Below are 18,802 nucleotides of genomic sequence, written 5' to 3'. Positions count from 1 at the left end.
GTTGTGTAAATCATTTTTGGTTAGATCAACATAACATTTTGGATATATATATATATATATATATATATAAACATTGGAAATTTTTTAACATTATGTTTAGGACTATTAGGATGTTTCTTTTTCATGTTTCAATATATTCGTTGCATACAAAATATATAGGTTGTTATTGATTTTTATTACAATTTATATGTCTTGCTTATATATTGTTTTGAATATACTCTTTGAATATTATTTAATTTTGGAAATTCAGATTTGAATATATACAGATTTGAAAGCAAAGCTAGGTTATTTTTTAGATTATATTTTACGTTAAATGTTGATAGATAATTGTAGAAAATACTGTTAGGAATATCATTAAAATCTTATTTTAAATGCTTATAGATATATAGTTAGTATTTTATGTATGAGTCTGGCTCAAGAATAGTTAAATGTTTTTACTTATGGCTCATATTTTTATGATTATTGAACTGTTCAACCTTATAATTATTGATCGGTTCATGTGTTTGTAGAAATAGGAGCGGTTCTAGGCCAGTCAAATGAAAATATTAGTTCCTCCCAAAAAATTTAAAAGAAATAAAAAAATTCTCAAAATTTGTAAAAAAAATTATTAAACTTTTACTAAATTGTTTATAGCTCCCAATATTTTAGGGGCGCGCATGTGTAGAAAAGTGATAACAATTTTGGAAGAAAAATTGATGACAAATGCTCAAATAATCTATTCAAAATAAAATGAACCAAAATAGTTCTAATTCATGCAATAAAAAGTTACGCCATAATTATTTGTGCTCCTTTGTCGTGTGTCACAAAGTCAATAAAATAAAACGATTTATTTTGTTTGACCGATTAATCTGCATAATTTCGTATTCTGTGTAATTCAAAATCTAGACATTTTGGTGTAAGAACACTTTTTTTTTTCAAACACACTTAAATTAATTCAAACTCAAAAGGTTAGGTGACAGCCATAAAAGCTTCAACCTCCAATAAACATTGTTTTGCTAACCTATCAGCAATGATGTTTCTTTCTCTAGGGATCCAAAAGAAATTGATTACATCAAAAGAGCTAGCCAACTCGCAAATATCTGCAACTATGCCATAGATTTCGGGTTTCCAAGAGCCTGAGTTGATAGCTTTGGTGAGTTGTGAGGAATCCGATTCACAGATCACCCGCTTCACTCCCTTCTCCTTGCATTTTGTCAGAGCAGCTCGCATTGCAAGTCCTTCCGCCGCTAGAGCAGAGCCTACAAATCTCTCATAGCCCGTGTGGGAAGAGGAAACAGAGGTACCTATCGAGTCCCTCAAGGTCCATCCAAATCCTGCTACCTTTGTGGTTGTCTTCCAAGCCGCATCTGCATTCATGATTGAGCAGTTCGGAGGTCTTACTATCGGCGCTGGGGTTCTTTGGGGGTTTACGCCTTGCTTTGGCTCCTGGGCATGTACCCATTCTCTTGCCAATCTAACAGCTTTCGTTAATGTTTCCTCCTCCGAGAGGGACTTTCCTTCAAAGATAAGCTGGTTGCGCTCTATCCATATCTGCCATATAATCCAAGGTGCAAGTTGTCCCGCTACACCTGTAGGAGGGAGACAAGGTTTTCTACAGAGATCTAGCCAGATATCCTCTAAATCTATCCATCCGCTATCCCCGAGGGCCGTCGCAAAGGGGACATTTTCCCAAATCTTCTTTGCGAAAGGGCAGTGCAGGAAAAGATGATCTATAGATTCCGGTGATCCGCATCTCTTACAGCTGACTTCTGAGTTGATATGGCGCTGCGCTAGGATCTCCCCCACAGGTATGGCTTTGTTGAACAGCTTCCACAGGAACATTTTGATCTTGGGTGCAGTTTGGAGGTTCCAGACAGCTTTGAACCATTCAAACTCCCCATCTCCTTCTTGTTGTGCGTCAGCTTCTGCTCTTTTTTCAATCGCCGTGTGATAGCCTGATTTAGTGGTATAGTCTCCAGAGGTAGTACCTAACCATATCAGTTTGTCTGGAGCTCCTGTAAGGCTTGGTTTGATGGTCTTGATGGTCTCCTCCCAATGTGAAAAGAGCTCTTCTATTTTGTGATTATTCCATTCTCTGGAGTCAGGTCGGAGTAGGTCTGCTACTGTGATGTTACTTGAAGCCTCAGTCGGTGGCCCTACTGGTCTCTTTTGCTCTGTTACACTTAGCCACGGGTCGTGCCACGCTCTGACCGACCGTCCATCTCCAACTACCCATCCAGCGTTTGACATAATCAAATCTCTGCCTAGTAACACTCCTCGCCACCCATGAGAAATTGCCTTCTTCTCTGTCACGGTGAGAAAACTCTCATCTTTGCAGTATTTTCCATGAGGACTTTTGATAAAAGAATGTCTGGGTTGTGGTGTATTCTCCAACTGAGCTTTCCAAGAAAAGCATCGTTAAAAGCTAGGAAGTCACGAAACCCAAGTCCCCCCATTGCTTTAGGCATAGTCATCTTATCCAAAGAGATCTAAGCCATCTTGTGTTGCCCTTCTTTATCATCCCACCAGAATCTGGTGACTGCGGATTGAATCCGTTGGCAAAGTGAGACAGGTAGTTTAAAACAAGTTATGGCGTGGGAAGGGATGGGCGATAGTACACTCTTCACCATAGTTAACTTCCCGGCCTTGGATAGGAATCGATTTGACCAGCTACGCGCTTTCTGTCTCACCTTATCAACAATGGAAGTGAAGAGATCCCTCTTTCTTTTCCCAAAGTGTTCCAGCAATCCAAGGTATTTTCCCACTCCACCTTCCTTTTCAATGCCCAATTCTGCTTTGACAAGGTTCTTCAGTGCGACTGGAGTTCTTCGTGAGAAGGAGATCGACGATTTCGTGGCATTAATCGACTGGCCAGATGCTTCCTCATACCGCTTAAGGAGCTCTCGAAGTGCTCTACTGCTTGTCTTGTTTGCTCGGATAAAAAACATTGTGTCATCCGCAAAGAGGAGATGGTTGATTCGGGGGCAACCCAGTGCCACTTGAGTTCCTTTTAGGGAACCCTCCTCGCTTGCTCTGTTACATAAACCTGAAAGAACTTCACTACACAAGATGAAGATGTATGGTGAAAGAGGGTCTCCTTGACGGATGCCTCTGCTCGGTTTAACCCTTCCCCTAGGCGAGCCGTTGATGAGGAAGGAGTATGTAACAGTGGATACACATTGCATGATTAATCTGACCCACTTGCTGTCGAAGCCCAGTTTCACTAGCACCAGTTCAATAAACTCCCATTCGAGTCGATCATAGGCCTTACTCATGTCGGTTTTCACCGCCATAGAGCACCGTTTAGCCGCATCCGAAGTTTTCAGAAAATGTAGTACTTCATGCGTGATTAGTACATTATCGGATATGGCACGACCTGGGACGAAGGCTGATTGATTCTCTGAGATGAGACCGGAGAGTATCGACTGGAGCCTTCTTGTAAGCAGCTTGGAGATGATTTTATATTGCACATTACACAGCGCGATAGGCCGGTAGTCCACTACCGCTTGCGGGCTTTGAACCTTCGGGATCAGCCTGATGTTAGTCTCATTTATTTGCCGGGGGATCTGGTGTAAGAACACTAATAACTACTTTTTAACCCAAAAAAAAAAAAAAAAACACTAATAACTACTTAGTTAAACCGATGAACCAAATAGTTAAATAAGCATCTGCCAAATATACCACGAAAAATATGACGAAAAAACATAACTCAATGTAACACGTCTAATTAATAATATGGTATAATTGGTCTAATAAGCGTATACCACACATAAATTTCACCGCTTAATAAAATGAACATGAGAATCAAATAATTTGAAGTCATAGTTGTATATCATTCTACGATTAGTGTAATTTTTAAGGGCCCCCAATTTTTAATGACAAATTGTATAAATTTCACACGAAATCAAGGTTACTTTGTTAGGGAAGATCTAAAATGTTAAAAGTTAAAAAAATATAAGTTAAATAAAAAACCTTTGTGTTGCAAAAAAACAACTTTGTATATAGTCTTGTGATATCTTGCATATTTACATTGTTTTATCCATTCATCCATGAGCATTTTCATCATATAAATTAGGATTTAGCCATGTCTAGATTGCATTTTGCATTCATTGTCCTTATTAGGTGTTGGAGTGTGTCATGGAGTGATTTGAGATGTTTGGGAGCATTGTGATCCAAAAGGAGGTGAAAGATGAGCATGGATGGAGCCTTTAGAGAATTCTCCTGTTGCTAAGATTTTGTGGAGAGACAGAAAATTGAGTTAGCTTTCTAATGGAAGTGGTTTCAAGTCATTTGGAGATGTAATGAAGGAGTTATGATCAATTTACTAGAGGCATATCCATCCTGGTCGAGCATCACAGAGTGACCTCTCAGAGCGACCTACCGAGGTCGCTCCCAGCCAGAGCGACTAGCTCAAGTCACTCCCAGCCAGAGCGACCAGCTCAAGTCACTCGCGTTTTGACGGGTCGAGACACAAAGAAACGCGTCGGGAGTGACCTCCTGGAGCGACTATGCTAGGTCACTCCGCGTGTTTTGCTTGGACGATTTTTATGTTATTTCAGAGGCCTTTTGGTCATTTTTTTTGATGTTTTTACACTTTCTAAACCTAAGTTAAGTACTTTTTGTAGGATTGGAGGGAGATAATCTCTTTTCTAAAGAGAAGAACTAGTAAAAAACCTCTTTTGATTCAAATTTCATTGCTTTCATCTTGTGTTCTTGTTGATTTCTTATCTATTTCTCTACATGGTTAATCTGAAATCCAATATGGGTTTAAGAGGAATGATGGAGATTAGTGAGTAATCACCTTTTGAATTCATGTGTTAGGGAGATTAAGAGTGATTAGGTTAGTTCTAGGATGTTTTAGTGTAGATCATTCTTGTTCCTTGCTAGTAGAGTATTCATAATGCATCTTCTGAGTTGGCCACTCAAAAGTTGATCAATAGGCATTTCCCACCCGAAAGGTGTTTGATGAAATGCCTGAGACAACTCTCCTAGGCTTTTAGTATACTTTGCCAAAGACATTTGTTGTTAAAGGTGCTAAGATAGCTAATAAACTTGTTAGTAATGATTGCTTTCATATTATTCAACCAAAGACATTTGATGTTTGAGATATGTTAGCAAATGAGCATTTATCTAGACATATAGCTTGCTTAGAATTGTGTCTAGGCTTAAAGTTGATAGTTTGATTGATCATTTGCCATCCTTAGTTCGATACTTGATCACCCAAGGTCTAATCCCTATGCCCATGAGTTCTCTTTTCCCTTAGTCAAGAAAGTATCATTTTGTTATTGCTTTATAGTATTAGTAGTAGTTTAAAACTCATCTAAATCATTGGTTGCACTTAGATTAAGTGAGTACATTCTCAGTGCTTTGATATCCCTCAGAACTGGTTCGACAATCTTTTATACTACAACATTTGTCTTAGGAGCCTTGAAAACTCCTAACATGAAATTGGCGCCGTTGCCAAATTCTGAGTAGATTTAAACATTGAGATTTAGTCACTTGCTTGAGACTAAGTCATTTTAATTTTGTTTTGTTACTGATTCTTCTTCTTCACCTACCTTTCACTTTCAGGTGTATGAACTTGAGGAGCAGGGGTCCATCAAACCTAGTTCCAATAGTAGCAGACATCAGAGCTTTTGAGAGGGAGTGTGCTAGAGCTAGAAGAGAAGAAGAACAACAAGCCCACTTGCAGAGACTCGATATTGATATGGAAGATCAACCGCAGGGGGCAGAACACCAACCGCGGGCAGCTCGACCCCTTGGTACTTATGACCGGCCCAACATTCATGGTCATAGACTGGGAATCCGAGCACCGGCTGTGGCAGCCAACAACTTTGAGGTCAAGTCAGGACTCCTCAACGTGATCGAGAACAACAAGTATCATGGCTTGGCTCTAGAGGACCCATTTGATCACTTGGACAAGTTCGACAGCTACTGTGGGTTGTCAAAAACCAATGGTGTGTCCGAAGATGCCTTAAAGCTCAAGCTATTCCCTTTCTCTTTGGGGGATAAGGCACGTCAGTGGGAGAAGTCTCTACCCAGCGACTCTATCACCACTTGGGATGATTGCAAGAGAGCATTCTTGGAGAAGTTCTTCTCTACTTCAAGAACTGCTAAGCTGAGAAATGAGATTTCCAGCTTTCAACAGAAGAACTTGGAAGGCTTCAGTGAAGCCTGGGAGAGATTCAAGGGCTACCAAGCTCAATGCCCACACCATGGTTTTTCTAAGGAGAGCTTGCTGAGCACATTCTACCGTGGTGCTCTTCCTAAGTACAGGGCCAGACTGGATACAGCTAGCAATGGGTTCTTCTTGGGGAGAACTGAGGCAGATGCAGAGGAGCTGGTTGACAACATGGTAAAGAGTAATGCAGTCTACAGTGGAGACCACGACAGAGGCAGTCGAACAGATGATAAGCAGACGAGGAAGGAGTTGAAAGCTCTACAGGATAAGATAGACATCCTCCTTGCTGATAAAGCCACACAAGAGCAGCTGCACTTTGTTGGTAACCCAAGCCAAGAGACACCCCCTGTTGTCCATGAGGTTGAGGGTTTGGAAGGTCAGGAAGAGCTGTGTTTCATCAACAACAATGGTAGCTGGTACTAAAAAGAGCCCAACTTTCAGTACAATAACTACCAACAGAAATCCTATCCCAACAACCAACAGAGTGGTTATCCGCCTCGACACAACCAGCAAGGCAGCTATCAACCTCAGCAAAACCCCTCATCTGGTTCCTCTGCTCCTCAAGAGAGCAGCATTGACACCCTGCTGAAACAAATCTTGGAGTCTCAGACTAGAAGTGAGAAGCATGTTGGTTATGAGTTGAAGAACCTTCATTCCAAGATTGATGGGAGCTACAATGAGCTCAACAACAAGTTCTCACATCTTGCTTCTACAGTCAAGAATTTAGAGAATGAGTTTGCTTCCATTAACACTCACCAGACTCACCAGCAAGGATCTCTACCTGGAAAATCTGACCAAAACCCCAAAGAGGCCAAAGCTATCACCCTTAGGAGTGGTAAGCAGTTACCTCCTACAACCCTCACCAGGGATGCTGAGAAACTAGGTGAGGAGGTGGCCATCAACTTCGATGATGAAGTGGTGATTGTTGATGAGAAAATCAATGATGAAATCTTGGAGAAGATTGTGGAAGCCAAAGGTAAAGGAAAGGTGGGGGAAGAGAAGAAAACAGTGAAAGATGGTGAAGTTCTTGCTCCAGCAAGTGAGAATTCTTTTGTTCCTCCTCCCTATGAACCCAAACTACCATTCCCTGGTAGATTCAAGAGGCAGCTGCTAGAGAAGTACAAGGCTTTGTTTGAGAAGCAAATGAGTGAAGCTCAGGTTGCAATGCCCATCATCGATGCTTTCATATTGATTCCTCAATATAACAAGTTCCTGAAAGATGTTGTAGCTGCAAAGAAGAAGGAAATGGAAAGCATGATGATTCTTACCCATGAGTGCAGTGCCATCATCCAGAGGCTTGATGTTCCAGAGAAGTTACAGGATCCAGGATGCTTCACACTACCTTGTGCTCTTGGACCTATGGTATTTGAGAAATGTCTCTGCGATTTGGGAGCTAGTGTCAGCGTGATGCCTTTGTCTGTTGCAAAGAAGCTTGGATTCACTCAGTACAAGAAGTGTAGACTCTCTCTGGTGTTAGCTGATCGTTCAGTGAAGTACCCTGTGGGCATCTTAGAGGACCTACCTGTGAAGATTGGAAGGTATGAGATACCTACAGATTTTGTGGTGCTTGAGATGGGTGAGGAGGCTCAGGACCCATTGATTCTTAGAAGGCCATTCTTAGCTACAGCAGAAGTAATTGTTAAGGTGAAAGAGGGCACGATTGATCTCCATTTGGGTAAAGGGCATGTTCTCCACTTTGACATCAAGGAGAAAATGAAGAAAACAACTGTGTTCGGGCAAGCCTTCTACATTGAAGAGATGGGCACTCTTGCTGATGAGCACCTTGAAGAGTTACCACCTAAGGACGACGAGGAGGGAGCATCTCCCTCTACTCATTCTCCATAGAAGGTAAACTCCCTCTACTTTCCTTTGTATATACCATTTCGTTTTTGCATATTAGTTTTCTCTTTTTGGGTATCTCTCTCTCCTTGACAACACAAAGACTGTGTCATTTAAGTTTGAGGGAGGTACCAAGTATTTGATCACGTTTGCTTTGATGATTTTGAGTCTCATGCATTGCATTATACATATATATTTGCATAAAAAAAAAATTCATTTAGTTTGCATCATTGGCATTTCTAGGAGAGTCTAGAGCATATAGGTTGCATTTACTTGCATTGGGAGCAATGATTTGAAATGCCTTGTAAAGAACATTACTTTGCACCTGAGTAGCTTATGCACCTCTCAAAAACATTTGTATGCTTCGAGCCTTGAAGACTCTTCTTGAAACTTGTTGATTGCTGAAACTCAGTCTTTGAAGCCAACTACAACCTTATTTGAACTGAACGAACTTAATGCTGCTTTCTCATGGTCCCTTGTGTAGTGAGTCATGGCTATACACACCTGAGTTATCACATCCTTTATGCCAATCTTATTTTGACAAACTCTAGTGGTAGACCACTCCCAAAACCTGTCCCTCCTTTTAAACTTTCATTGTTTGATGAGTGAGGCCTTCTTCGGAAAGTCTTACATGTGCATAATGTTGAGAGTATCGGGAACGACAATGCTTGATCTTCATTCTTGCTAGATTGGGCACTCTATTGTCTAGCTATAGGTGGGGGGTGGGAGTTGTGATTATGATTTGGGAGCAATGAAAAAAGGAAAAGAAATGACTCTTTGTGTTTAAGTGAATTGTCTTATTGGGATAAGTAGAAAAACCTCTAGCTCAAGTTATGAAAAGTTTTGGCCCCCATCTAAAAAAAAAAAGAAATAAAATATGAAAAGAAAAGAAAAAGAAAGAAAAAGGGGGCTAGCAAAGTTGTTAGGAGCTAAGTAATGTTTTGAGGTTGTGAAAAATCCCTTGTAGATTTCAAAGAGAAGGATTTAATGTTCTTATGATCTTTTGGTGAGAGATGTGAGTTGAGTTTGACATTTGGGAATGATTGTGTAATTGTATGTTTGGGAAAAGGGTAGAACAATGGAGATTGAGCATTGTATGCATGAGTTGATCTCTTTCTTAGATATATTATGTGCAATGTCAAGTCTACTTGTTTCGAGAGTAAACCACCTTAAAGATCATATGTTTTGAACCTCTTGAATCACTTGAATAAAAGCCTTCCCTTACCCAACCAAATGATTTGGACCAACTGACCATTTGCAAGAATTCACCTAATGTTTTGTGCTTAACGAATGTGAGAGTTGGTTGATTTGAATATGTGGATGATTGATGATGAGTGTAAGGGCAAAAAGAGTTGAGATAGGCATAGAGAAGCTAGAGTGTAATAAGAGAGTGTGCTAATTGTGTGTGCTAGTTGTGTTTCTTTTGGCTATGAGCTCCCAACTTCAACCTCTCTCCCTATGAGTTCTAGAAAGTTCACTTGTGGACAAGTAAAATAACAAGTTTGGGGGAGTTGATATCTTGCATATTTACATTGTTTTATTCATTCATCCATGAGCATTTTCATCATATAGATTAGGATTTAGCCATGTCTAGATTGCATTTTGCATTCATTGTCCTTATTAGGTGTTGGAGTGTGCCATGGAGTGATTTGAGATGTTTGGGAGCATTGTGATCCAAAAGGAGGTGAAAGATGAGCATGGATGGAGCCTTTAGAGAAATCTCCTGTTGCTAAGATTTTGTGGAGAGACAGAAAATTGAGTTAGCTTTCTAATGGAAGTGGTTTCAAGTCATCTGGAGATGTAATAAAGGAGTTATGATCAATTTACTAGAGGCATATCCATCCTGGTCGAGCATCGCAGAGTGAGCTCTCAGAGCGACCTACCGAGGTCGCTCCCAGCCAGAGCGACCAGCCAGAGCGACTAGCTCAAGTCACTCCCAGCCAGAGCGACCAGCCAGAGCGACCAGCTCAAGTCACTCGCGTTTTGACGGGTCGAGACACAAAGAAACGCGTTGGGAGTGACCTCCTGGAGCGACTATGCTAGGTCACTCCGCGTGTTTTGCTTGGACGATTTTTATGTTATTTCAGGGGCCTTTTGGTCATTTGTTTTGATGTTTTTACACTTTCTAAACCTAAGTTAAGTACTTTTTGTAAGATTGGAGGGAGATAATCTCTTTTCTAGAGAGAAGAACTAGTAAAAAACCTCTTTTGATTCAAATTTCATTGCTTTCATCTTGTGTTCTTGTTGATTTCTTATCTATTTCTCTACATGGTTAATCTGAAATCCAATATGGGTTTAAGAGGAATGATGGAGATTAGTGAGTAATCACCTTTTAAATTCATGGGTTAGGGAGATTAAGGGTGATTAGGTTAGTTCTAGGATGTTTTAGTGTAGATCATTCTTGTTCCTTGTTAGTAGAGTATTTCTAATGCATCTTCTGAGTTGGCCACTCAAAAGTTGATCAATAGGCATTTCCCACCCGAAAGGTGTTTGATGAAATGCCTGAGACAACTCTCCTAGGCTTTTAGTATACTTTGCCAAAGACATTTGTTGTTAAAGGTGCTAAGATAGCTAATAGACTTGTTAGTTATGATTGCTTTCATATTATTCAACCAAAGACATTTGATGTTTGAGATATGTTAGCAAATGAGCATTTATCTAGACATAGAGCTTACTTTGAATTGTGTCTATGCTTAAGGTTGATAGTTTGATTGATCATTTGCCATCCTTAGTTCGATACTTGATCACCCAAGGTCTAATCCCTATGCCCATGAGTTCTCTTTTCTCTTAGTCAAGAAAGTATCATTTTGTTATTGCTTTCTAGTATTAGTAGTAGTTTAAAACCCATCTAAATCATTGGTTGCACTTAGATTAAGTGAGTACTTGCATTCTCAGTGTTTTGATATCCCTCAGAACTGGTTCGACAATCTTTTATACTACAACATTTGTTTTAGGAGTCTTGAAAACTCCTAACATCATCTTGCTTGAGAAATGACCATTTCCTCTCTGCTTTCCTCGCATTTTCTTATCGCCAACTTTGTTTCTATTGATTATTCTTTATGTGATGTAGTGGAAACTATGTAAAGCTTTCGTTTAGTTTTAGAATATCCAAGAAATTAACCTTTTTTATTCCGTTAGAATCCACAAATTCTAGTTACAAACAACAAGAGTTTAAAGAAGAAACAATCTCTTTATTAATAATCAATAATAGTTTGTCCTCTACAAAACCAAGAGGATGATTATTTATATAGAACTCAAACCCTTATATTAAAAGAATAGACACCAACTACTAATGTGTTTACTTACATTGACATATTTGGTATAAGACAAGTTGACTTTGTCGAAGGAAGGGACAAGTCACACCAGACTTCAATGACATTTTGTTGATAAAAATTCTCCACACAATGTTTTTGTCCTTCGTCCTTTTTTACGTCATACACGGATTGCCATAAATTTCTTTGAACTTCTCATAAAAAAATTCAGATGAAACAAATGGATATTCCTCGAAGAAATAGCATGTACTTTCCAGGGAACACGTTGTACGAAAACATAATCAAATTTGATTAAGAAATCAAAGTGCTCGTTCTCATATCGACTAATATAGCAGAAGCTACGATAATGGAAAACTCTCATTTAGTTGTAGAATACTCAAAAAACTATGGCTTCTTATTCTATTGAAAATTCGCAAAGTTCTAGCCGTAATAAAAGTTTGAAGGAAAAAAAATATCTTTATTAAGAATCATTAATAGAATGTCCTTTACAAAACCAAAGAGGATGACTATTTATATAGAACTGAAACCTAATTAATACTGAAAAAATCGACACCAACTAATAATTATCAACTAGTATTAAATAATAACTGACTAGGGGTATACCGGCACTACGCGCCGGGTTCGGATCTTTTGTTCTTTGTATATTTTGTTTTCTAATAAGTTAAAATTGGTCCGTTTAATCCATTTGATAGTGGTTATTATCAGTATTGTGTTACTTTATTTTTTATCTGATTAGGTGAAAGAGGAGTACCGTAAGTGATTTCATAGATTAGTATAATAAGAATATAATATATAGTTGATAGCTGGACAAAAGTAAATGTAGTACAATGTAAAAGATTAACTAAAGTCAATGTTTCAAGCTGCACAAAAGTAAATATAGTATAATGTAAAAGGTTAAGTAAAGTTAATGTTCCAAAAGAAACATGTAAATTCATGTGTTTGTTTACTGTTTTTTCGTGCTAATGTAGTCAACAAATTCGTTCATCCTCTTAAAATAATAACAATCTTCGCATGCACTGTCCATGTCATGATTGTGGCAATCAGTTAGAGGTTCCATTGTGGTTGTATTTGTTAAATATTTTGTCTTCAAAATGACTCTGATTTCTTTTAGTGAATTCTTAATCATGGTCAAACATTGCGCAGTTCTGACTTGATTAGTTTTCTATGATAACTTATCGAGGTACTTTTTTCCCTCACTGAAATCGCCTCTGCACAACATTAATATACCATAAATATATGTACCGTTGTCAAAATTTCCATTTGCAGATTGACGAAGATGGTTGAGTCCTTCGATGGATTTGCGGTGCTGGAAGTATTGAAGTAACCCCTAGATGTAGTGATCCCTTGGATGGTTAGTAGCCAAAAATTCATTCTTTAAAATTTTGTAACTATTTAGCATAGTGAGTGGCTCTTATACAAAATATTGGAGGTCGAGGTTCCTGAAATAGATGGTTGGGTCTGTGTGTGAGGAGTTTCCTTCACAGCTACCAATACTTACGTCTGAGTTATAATTGTTTTATGAATTCGCTGATCCCATTTTGTTTTCTTTTTTTTTCCTTTACTGGTTTTCGAATATGGTGGATGAATTGTATTATTATGTTTGTTACGGGTTGGAGGCTAATATACTGTGTGCATAGTTGATTTATTAATTTTGTGGAAGCAGTTTTGTCTAATTGATGTTACATTTGACTTTTTATTTAATTTTTATGATACAATTTTAATGAGCTATTAGATTACTAAAAATGATTGTTTTCAATAAGTTATGGTGAATTGTTCAGTAACGACTAAATAATTTTGTTGGGTTGTTTTTGTTTGTTTGGATGTGAAATTTTCGTTCTCATATAATTGTAGTGTTAGATTTTAACAATAAATAGAAGAAGGCTTATTTGTTTTGCATTTTTGTATTCTTAAATGAATTTACAATTCATTTTATGGTATTAGTAAATTAAAGATGCTTATAAATTTGAAAATGAAAATTTCTTGAAAGAAAGTGATATTATTTTTGTGATCATTATACCTGTTATATTTTATGTGTGATTTTGCCTTCATTTGGTTGTAATATATTTATTGATAAGGAAAGACTTAAACAAATGTATTATCTAAAAAATAAAAGGCTCAGGAACAGCTCGAAAACAGAAGTATAGAATAATCATAACTTTTCGTTTTAATAAAAGGCGAGTGCTTCTACAATGTATGGACCAACTTTATCTATTGTAATAAAAGCCCATATCACATTCTTTAAATTAGGCTAGCATCGGGTACTAAACGGAACGTTTGGGCCATCTCGATAATTTTAAAAAAGTCCAAATCATGTTAGAGAAATAAGAGAAGCGTCAGCCGAAAATCGCAAGGATGCTTGGTGTGGCGACATGTGTCGTGAAATGCCCATCCCTCTTTGATGATGTGGCTTCAAAAGGAGAGACTAAAGTCTCCTTTATTGTATAAGATACTATAATTATCTTAAAGAATAAAATAACTAAAAAAATATAATTAAAGTATTTGGAATATTTTTTAAATATTCTCTATGCATCATTGTGGTACTGTAAAATTTCAAATTTGCAGAAAGACAAGATAAATCTTTACTTTAAAAGTCAATCTTATGAAATATTTTTTAAACTAAAAATCACATTCAATTACTTTTTAAATAAACATGAATTAATTAATGTTCTGATGCTTTTTTTGTTTACTATGAAGTAGATACATTCATATGGATTTTTATTTTTCTTTTCTAAAAATTATTTCTAAAACAATATTTATGTATATTTATTTATAAAGATAATATTTTTTAAAAATTTCATGAAATATAATATTTTGTATTAAATAGCTTTTGTTTTTACTAATGATTATTTTCACATTCTCTGTACTTTTATTTTTGTTTCAAGTTTTTGTGATCTTTGTTTATATAAAATAATTTGTATTCAAGATCAATATTTTTCCGACTGTGTGTATATGCTTTTTACATGAATTTTAAAAGTCTGATGAGTACATATGATATTTCTAAAATTAAGTTTTATTAGTAACAAGATATGAGCCTGTTGTGTTGCAACAGTTTTTGTTTAATGTTTTAATTTAATAAAAATCACAAAATAATAAATCATTTTATTACAGTTTTATGATTATTTTTTGCATATATTGTTTGAGATATATGTTATAATTAAAACCCGTTTTTACACATAAGTTCAAGTTAATATTTGTATTTTATAATCATGGTGCATAGATGAATTGTTATAAACTTTGTACTTCGGATTAGAGAAAATATTATACCTAAAAATTTAAATTGAACACAACCCGAAATAAGAAATTGAATAAAAATTAAAAAGAAATAAAAGTCAAATACACAAATTAAGTCAATGACAACATTATACATTATACATGTTTTATGTACTAATTTAATGTTTTATTAAATAAGTCTTTAAAATTTTATTTTGCTAGGAGTTTTTTATAAGGGAAAACATTCTATTTTATAAATTTCCTTTTTATTTACAATAAAAAATATAAAAAATAATATTAAATACTCTTTTACAATTTTGTTTAAGATTTTAGAAAAGGAAAATTATTTTCATATAACCTATTACAATTATATTCACTTTAAAATTTCAGAAAAAAATAAAATTGTTATCAAATAATTATTTTTAGTTATTAATAAATAATTTTAAAATTACTATTTTGACAATTCGTATCAATACTAATTTTACATTTTTTTTGTTAATTAAATACTTTTTTTTTAAATAATGTTAAATTTATTCAAAAAAAAACTTTTTTACAATGTCTGTAACTCTAGCTGAGAGTTTGATTTAACAAAAACAGATATAGAAACTTAAAATTCTGATTCTAATAAGAAAATCATCGAAAAGAAAACCATGTCTCCATGGCTGTAGTATACTTTCGATCAGCTATCGTTGTGATGCTTGAGATGCGATTTCTGACAAGTTTGTCGATTTGTTTAATCAGCACTGAATGGGCATTAGGCTTCTCACCATGTTGTCTCCCATTCCTTTCACACCAAATGGTTGAGAGTGCAGCTTGAAAAACGTATCTGAGCAGGAACAGATGAACCTTCTGCCTTGTTTGATCATTGATAAGGCGCGTAACCTCATTCCATTTGCTTGTGTATTGCACCGACAATAGCTTCTGAGTAAGGTTTCTCCATATCTCCTCCGAGAAATTGCACTCAGAGAAGAGATGGTTTCGAGTTTCGAGTTTCGAGCATCGCAGAACAGAGACAGCAAGTTGTCGTTGTTGCATTACTCCAGTTGGCGACCCTGTCACCTGTTGGAAGCCTATTTTGGATAGCTATCCAAGCCATGAAAGAGTACTTTGGGGTACTGAACTAGAACCAGATACCGCTATGCCAGTCAACCTTTGGATGAGCTGTTCGAGTTAATCTCCAAGTTTCTTTAGAGCTGAACTCATCTTTATATAAATTCTCCCCTGCCTTCCATAAACTAGTATCATCCCTCTGTTCTAGACCTCTTGTCCTCAAGTTGTGGATCTCCTCTTCTATTAGATTATAGATAGCCCCTCTTCGTGTTCTCCTTCTGTGAGATTTCACCACCCTCTCCACTGTGTCGTTTAGTCGAATCCCCATGTCCAAAGCATCTCTGCCGTGAGTTTTTTCTATCAGTCTACCAAGAGGAGACTAATTATCATACCAAAACGACGTCGACGCACCACTATGAACTTCAACCTTTGCAAACTGAGCTGCAGTATCTAAGTATTTTAGAATTTTTTTTCCACATCCAGGAACCAAGGGAGCTACTAGCCTTAACCGACCAGAAAGAACCTTTTTCGGATTAAGTAGCGGGTGATCCACCTGACCCATAGCGAATCTGCAGCAGAGAGGATTCTCCATACTAGTTTTAAGCATGATACATTGTTTGCTTCCGAGATTGATGTCAAACCCAAACCATCCTCATCCTTAGGTTTACAACAGTCCTTCCATGCAACCCTGGCCTTTTGTGTGTTTAGCACTGGACCAGACCACAGGAAGGCTGCACACAAGCTATCAATCTCCTTGATACACTGTTTCGGTAGCCTGAAAGCAGAGATCCAAAAATTTGTTAGGCTGAAAATAACTGAGCTTATCAGTTGCATTCTCCCAGCAAACGAGCTGTCCACGAGTTGATTAAATACTTTTTAGTATCATGTTCATCATTAAATACTCTCTTAAAAATATTATCAAATAAATTTGTACAATTCTTTTTTTGTTACGACTTAAAAATATGATACAAATTTCTTTTGTTTAGGACTTTTTTTTATAAAAGTGAAAAAAATTATCAAATATTCTTTTACAGTTTTTTTTAGGATTTTAGAAAATGAAATTAATATTACATAATCTTTTACAATTATATATGTCTAGGATTTAGAAAAATAAAATTTTTATCAAATAATTATTTTCAGTTAATATTAACTGTTTTTAAAAGTTGTCATTTCCAAAATTCATTTTTATTATCTTATTATATATATTTTTAATAATTATATATTTAAACGCATGTCACAATATAGGAAGGAAAATTAGCATCAAATAATCTTTTGCAATTATCTTTTGATTAGGATTCTGAAAAAGAAAAATTACTATTAAATAATATTTATAATTCTTTTTGATAAAATTTGTTTTTGTTAATATCTTAGTATATATATATTTTTAATTATGAGATAGATTAATATATGTCAAAATATTAAATATCAGGCCCCCAAAATCTTGGGGTGACCCTGTATGCTTCTGGCTTTGGAACAGAGTCCCATATCTGCCACAATGAAGAACGAATCGTTGTTCAGCTACCTTTCTATATATGAAGATCAATTTGGATATTGCTGAAACTTACTTCTTTTCGACCTTTCGAATATCTTCTGTTACGACAGGCTCTAAGTTCTCCAATGGCGTCTGCAGCCAAAACCACATCAATTAAACAATGTATGTCAGGTTAGTAGTTACAAGTTTGCAGTGTAAAAGTACTTATAAAGAAAACAGAAGAGTTTGTACCCTGGTTTTATTTCGTATTACAAACAGCATTGTTGTTTTACGTGGACTAAACAAAATCTCATCATAACCTGTCTAACACAAAACTCCAAAGATATCGTATCCAAAGGAAAGAAGATTATATATTTTAAATCACAAACAAATACCTGAAAGACAGTTTTCAAGAGAGGTTTATTAGCAGCTTGTTCACGGCCAATATCGTGCACCACCTAAAACACACAACACAAGCCGAGCGTTTAGAATGTAATGAAAATACTTTCCTTTTTAACAAAAGTGAAAGCTATGTGCAAGTTGATATAATATTATACTTTCTACTGCCGTCTTACATGTTGATCAAGACGATATTTAGACCATCATTAACCCCAGTCTCTTAAATAAGAGATATAAGAGCCCTCTATTAGCCGAAAAGTGTAAAAAAAACAAAAAAACAAAAAAAAATATCAAATCATGAGTTAAAAATCCCGGCTAAGAGACCGGGGTTAATCATGCCCTTAGATGGCAAGAGCGAAAAGAGCACTTTGTTTCTCAAATGCAGTATCATCCTGGGTTTGAAAAAAGTAGGACACGATTTACAGAAACTGAATCAATATCGCACACTAAGCCAAAGTGATAGTGAGACAAAGAATAACCTCTCCTCGCTCCGGCACATCTTGCAAGCCAGATACCTTTTGTAGTCTGAGACCTATAGATAGTGCTGAATCAGGCCACAAACTTTTACACAATAGTCAAAAGAAAATACTATAAGATGATAAATACCTTCCCTTAAATGCATCCATCTCCATAAAGTTTGTTCCAAACAAACTATTCAATAGTGTACTCTTCTTCCCTGTCAAAACCACAAATGTTCTCTATGATTCTGAATATTACAGAACTCTCTGCTTAAGAAAAAAATGTATACCGCTGCTTTGAGGACCCATGATGGAGACAACAGCATAAGAGAGGCCACACTCTCCAAGTTTCACCTCTTTAATGAAATGATCAATGCCAGAGACATTGTATATACCATCTCCATCAATAAGCTGTACAGAACAACACCCATCGCTTGAATCTGCATCCAATATGCCATATGTAACTCATCATAATCAATTTTGCAATGAAACGAGACAAAAAAAAGGCATTGTTTCTTAAAGAGAACAGAGAAACAGCACTCGTATATATCAGATTACATGAATCTACAAGATGATTTGTTGGTACAACCAACCAAGAATATAAGATATCAATCAATAAAGCATATAGATCAGACAATGGAAATTGTCAGACAGAGACAAAAACAGTACCCATTGTTGGTCTTTCTTTAGACAGAAAGTGTCAGTGAGATCAAATCTTCCTCTTCAAAATCTTCTCTTTCTCTGTTTTTGCATGTTAGTCACGTTATGGTAGGGTCCCTTCTCAAAGCTAAGAGTAAGCACAAATACAAAACACAAGTTTCTTTTGGAAAATTCAATCTGCCTTTTTTCTTTTAAATAATAGATATGGAACTACACGTTCCTACAATTGTGGAAACAACTACATAACGTGATGCCCTGATACTCTTATCCTTTATCTCAGGAG

The 18,802-nt window shown here is 36.3% G+C and overlaps 1 protein-coding gene and 1 non-coding gene across 2 annotated transcripts; both read right to left on the bottom strand.

Annotated features, from left to right (window-relative positions):
• Window positions 1-6,094: 6,094 nt before the first annotated feature.
• LOC125589293 lies at window positions 6,095-6,201 on the bottom strand. The gene has a single exon (XR_007325481.1). It is a non-coding gene; the product is annotated as a small nucleolar RNA R71 (small nucleolar RNA).
• Window positions 6,202-15,012: 8,811 nt separating this feature from the next.
• LOC111207001 lies at window positions 15,013-18,770 on the bottom strand. The gene is made up of 8 exons (XM_022704527.2): window positions 18,529-18,770; window positions 18,150-18,299; window positions 18,008-18,077; window positions 17,881-17,933; window positions 17,398-17,460; window positions 17,255-17,326; window positions 17,097-17,155; window positions 15,013-16,306 (listed from the first exon to the last, which is right to left on the bottom strand). The coding sequence occupies exons 3-8, from the start codon at window positions 18,021-18,023 to the stop codon at window positions 16,036-16,038; spliced, it is 534 nt and encodes a 177-aa protein (XP_022560248.1). The 5' UTR covers window positions 18,024-18,077; window positions 18,150-18,299; window positions 18,529-18,770; the 3' UTR covers window positions 15,013-16,035.
• Window positions 18,771-18,802: the final 32 nt, after the last annotated feature.

The sequence above is a fragment of the Brassica napus genome, chromosome C6 (genome assembly GCF_020379485.1).
Source record: "Brassica napus cultivar Da-Ae chromosome C6, Da-Ae, whole genome shotgun sequence".
NCBI classification, from domain to species: Eukaryota; Viridiplantae; Streptophyta; class Magnoliopsida; order Brassicales; family Brassicaceae; genus Brassica; species Brassica napus.
This window is presented reverse-complemented; position numbering and strand designations above follow the sequence as displayed.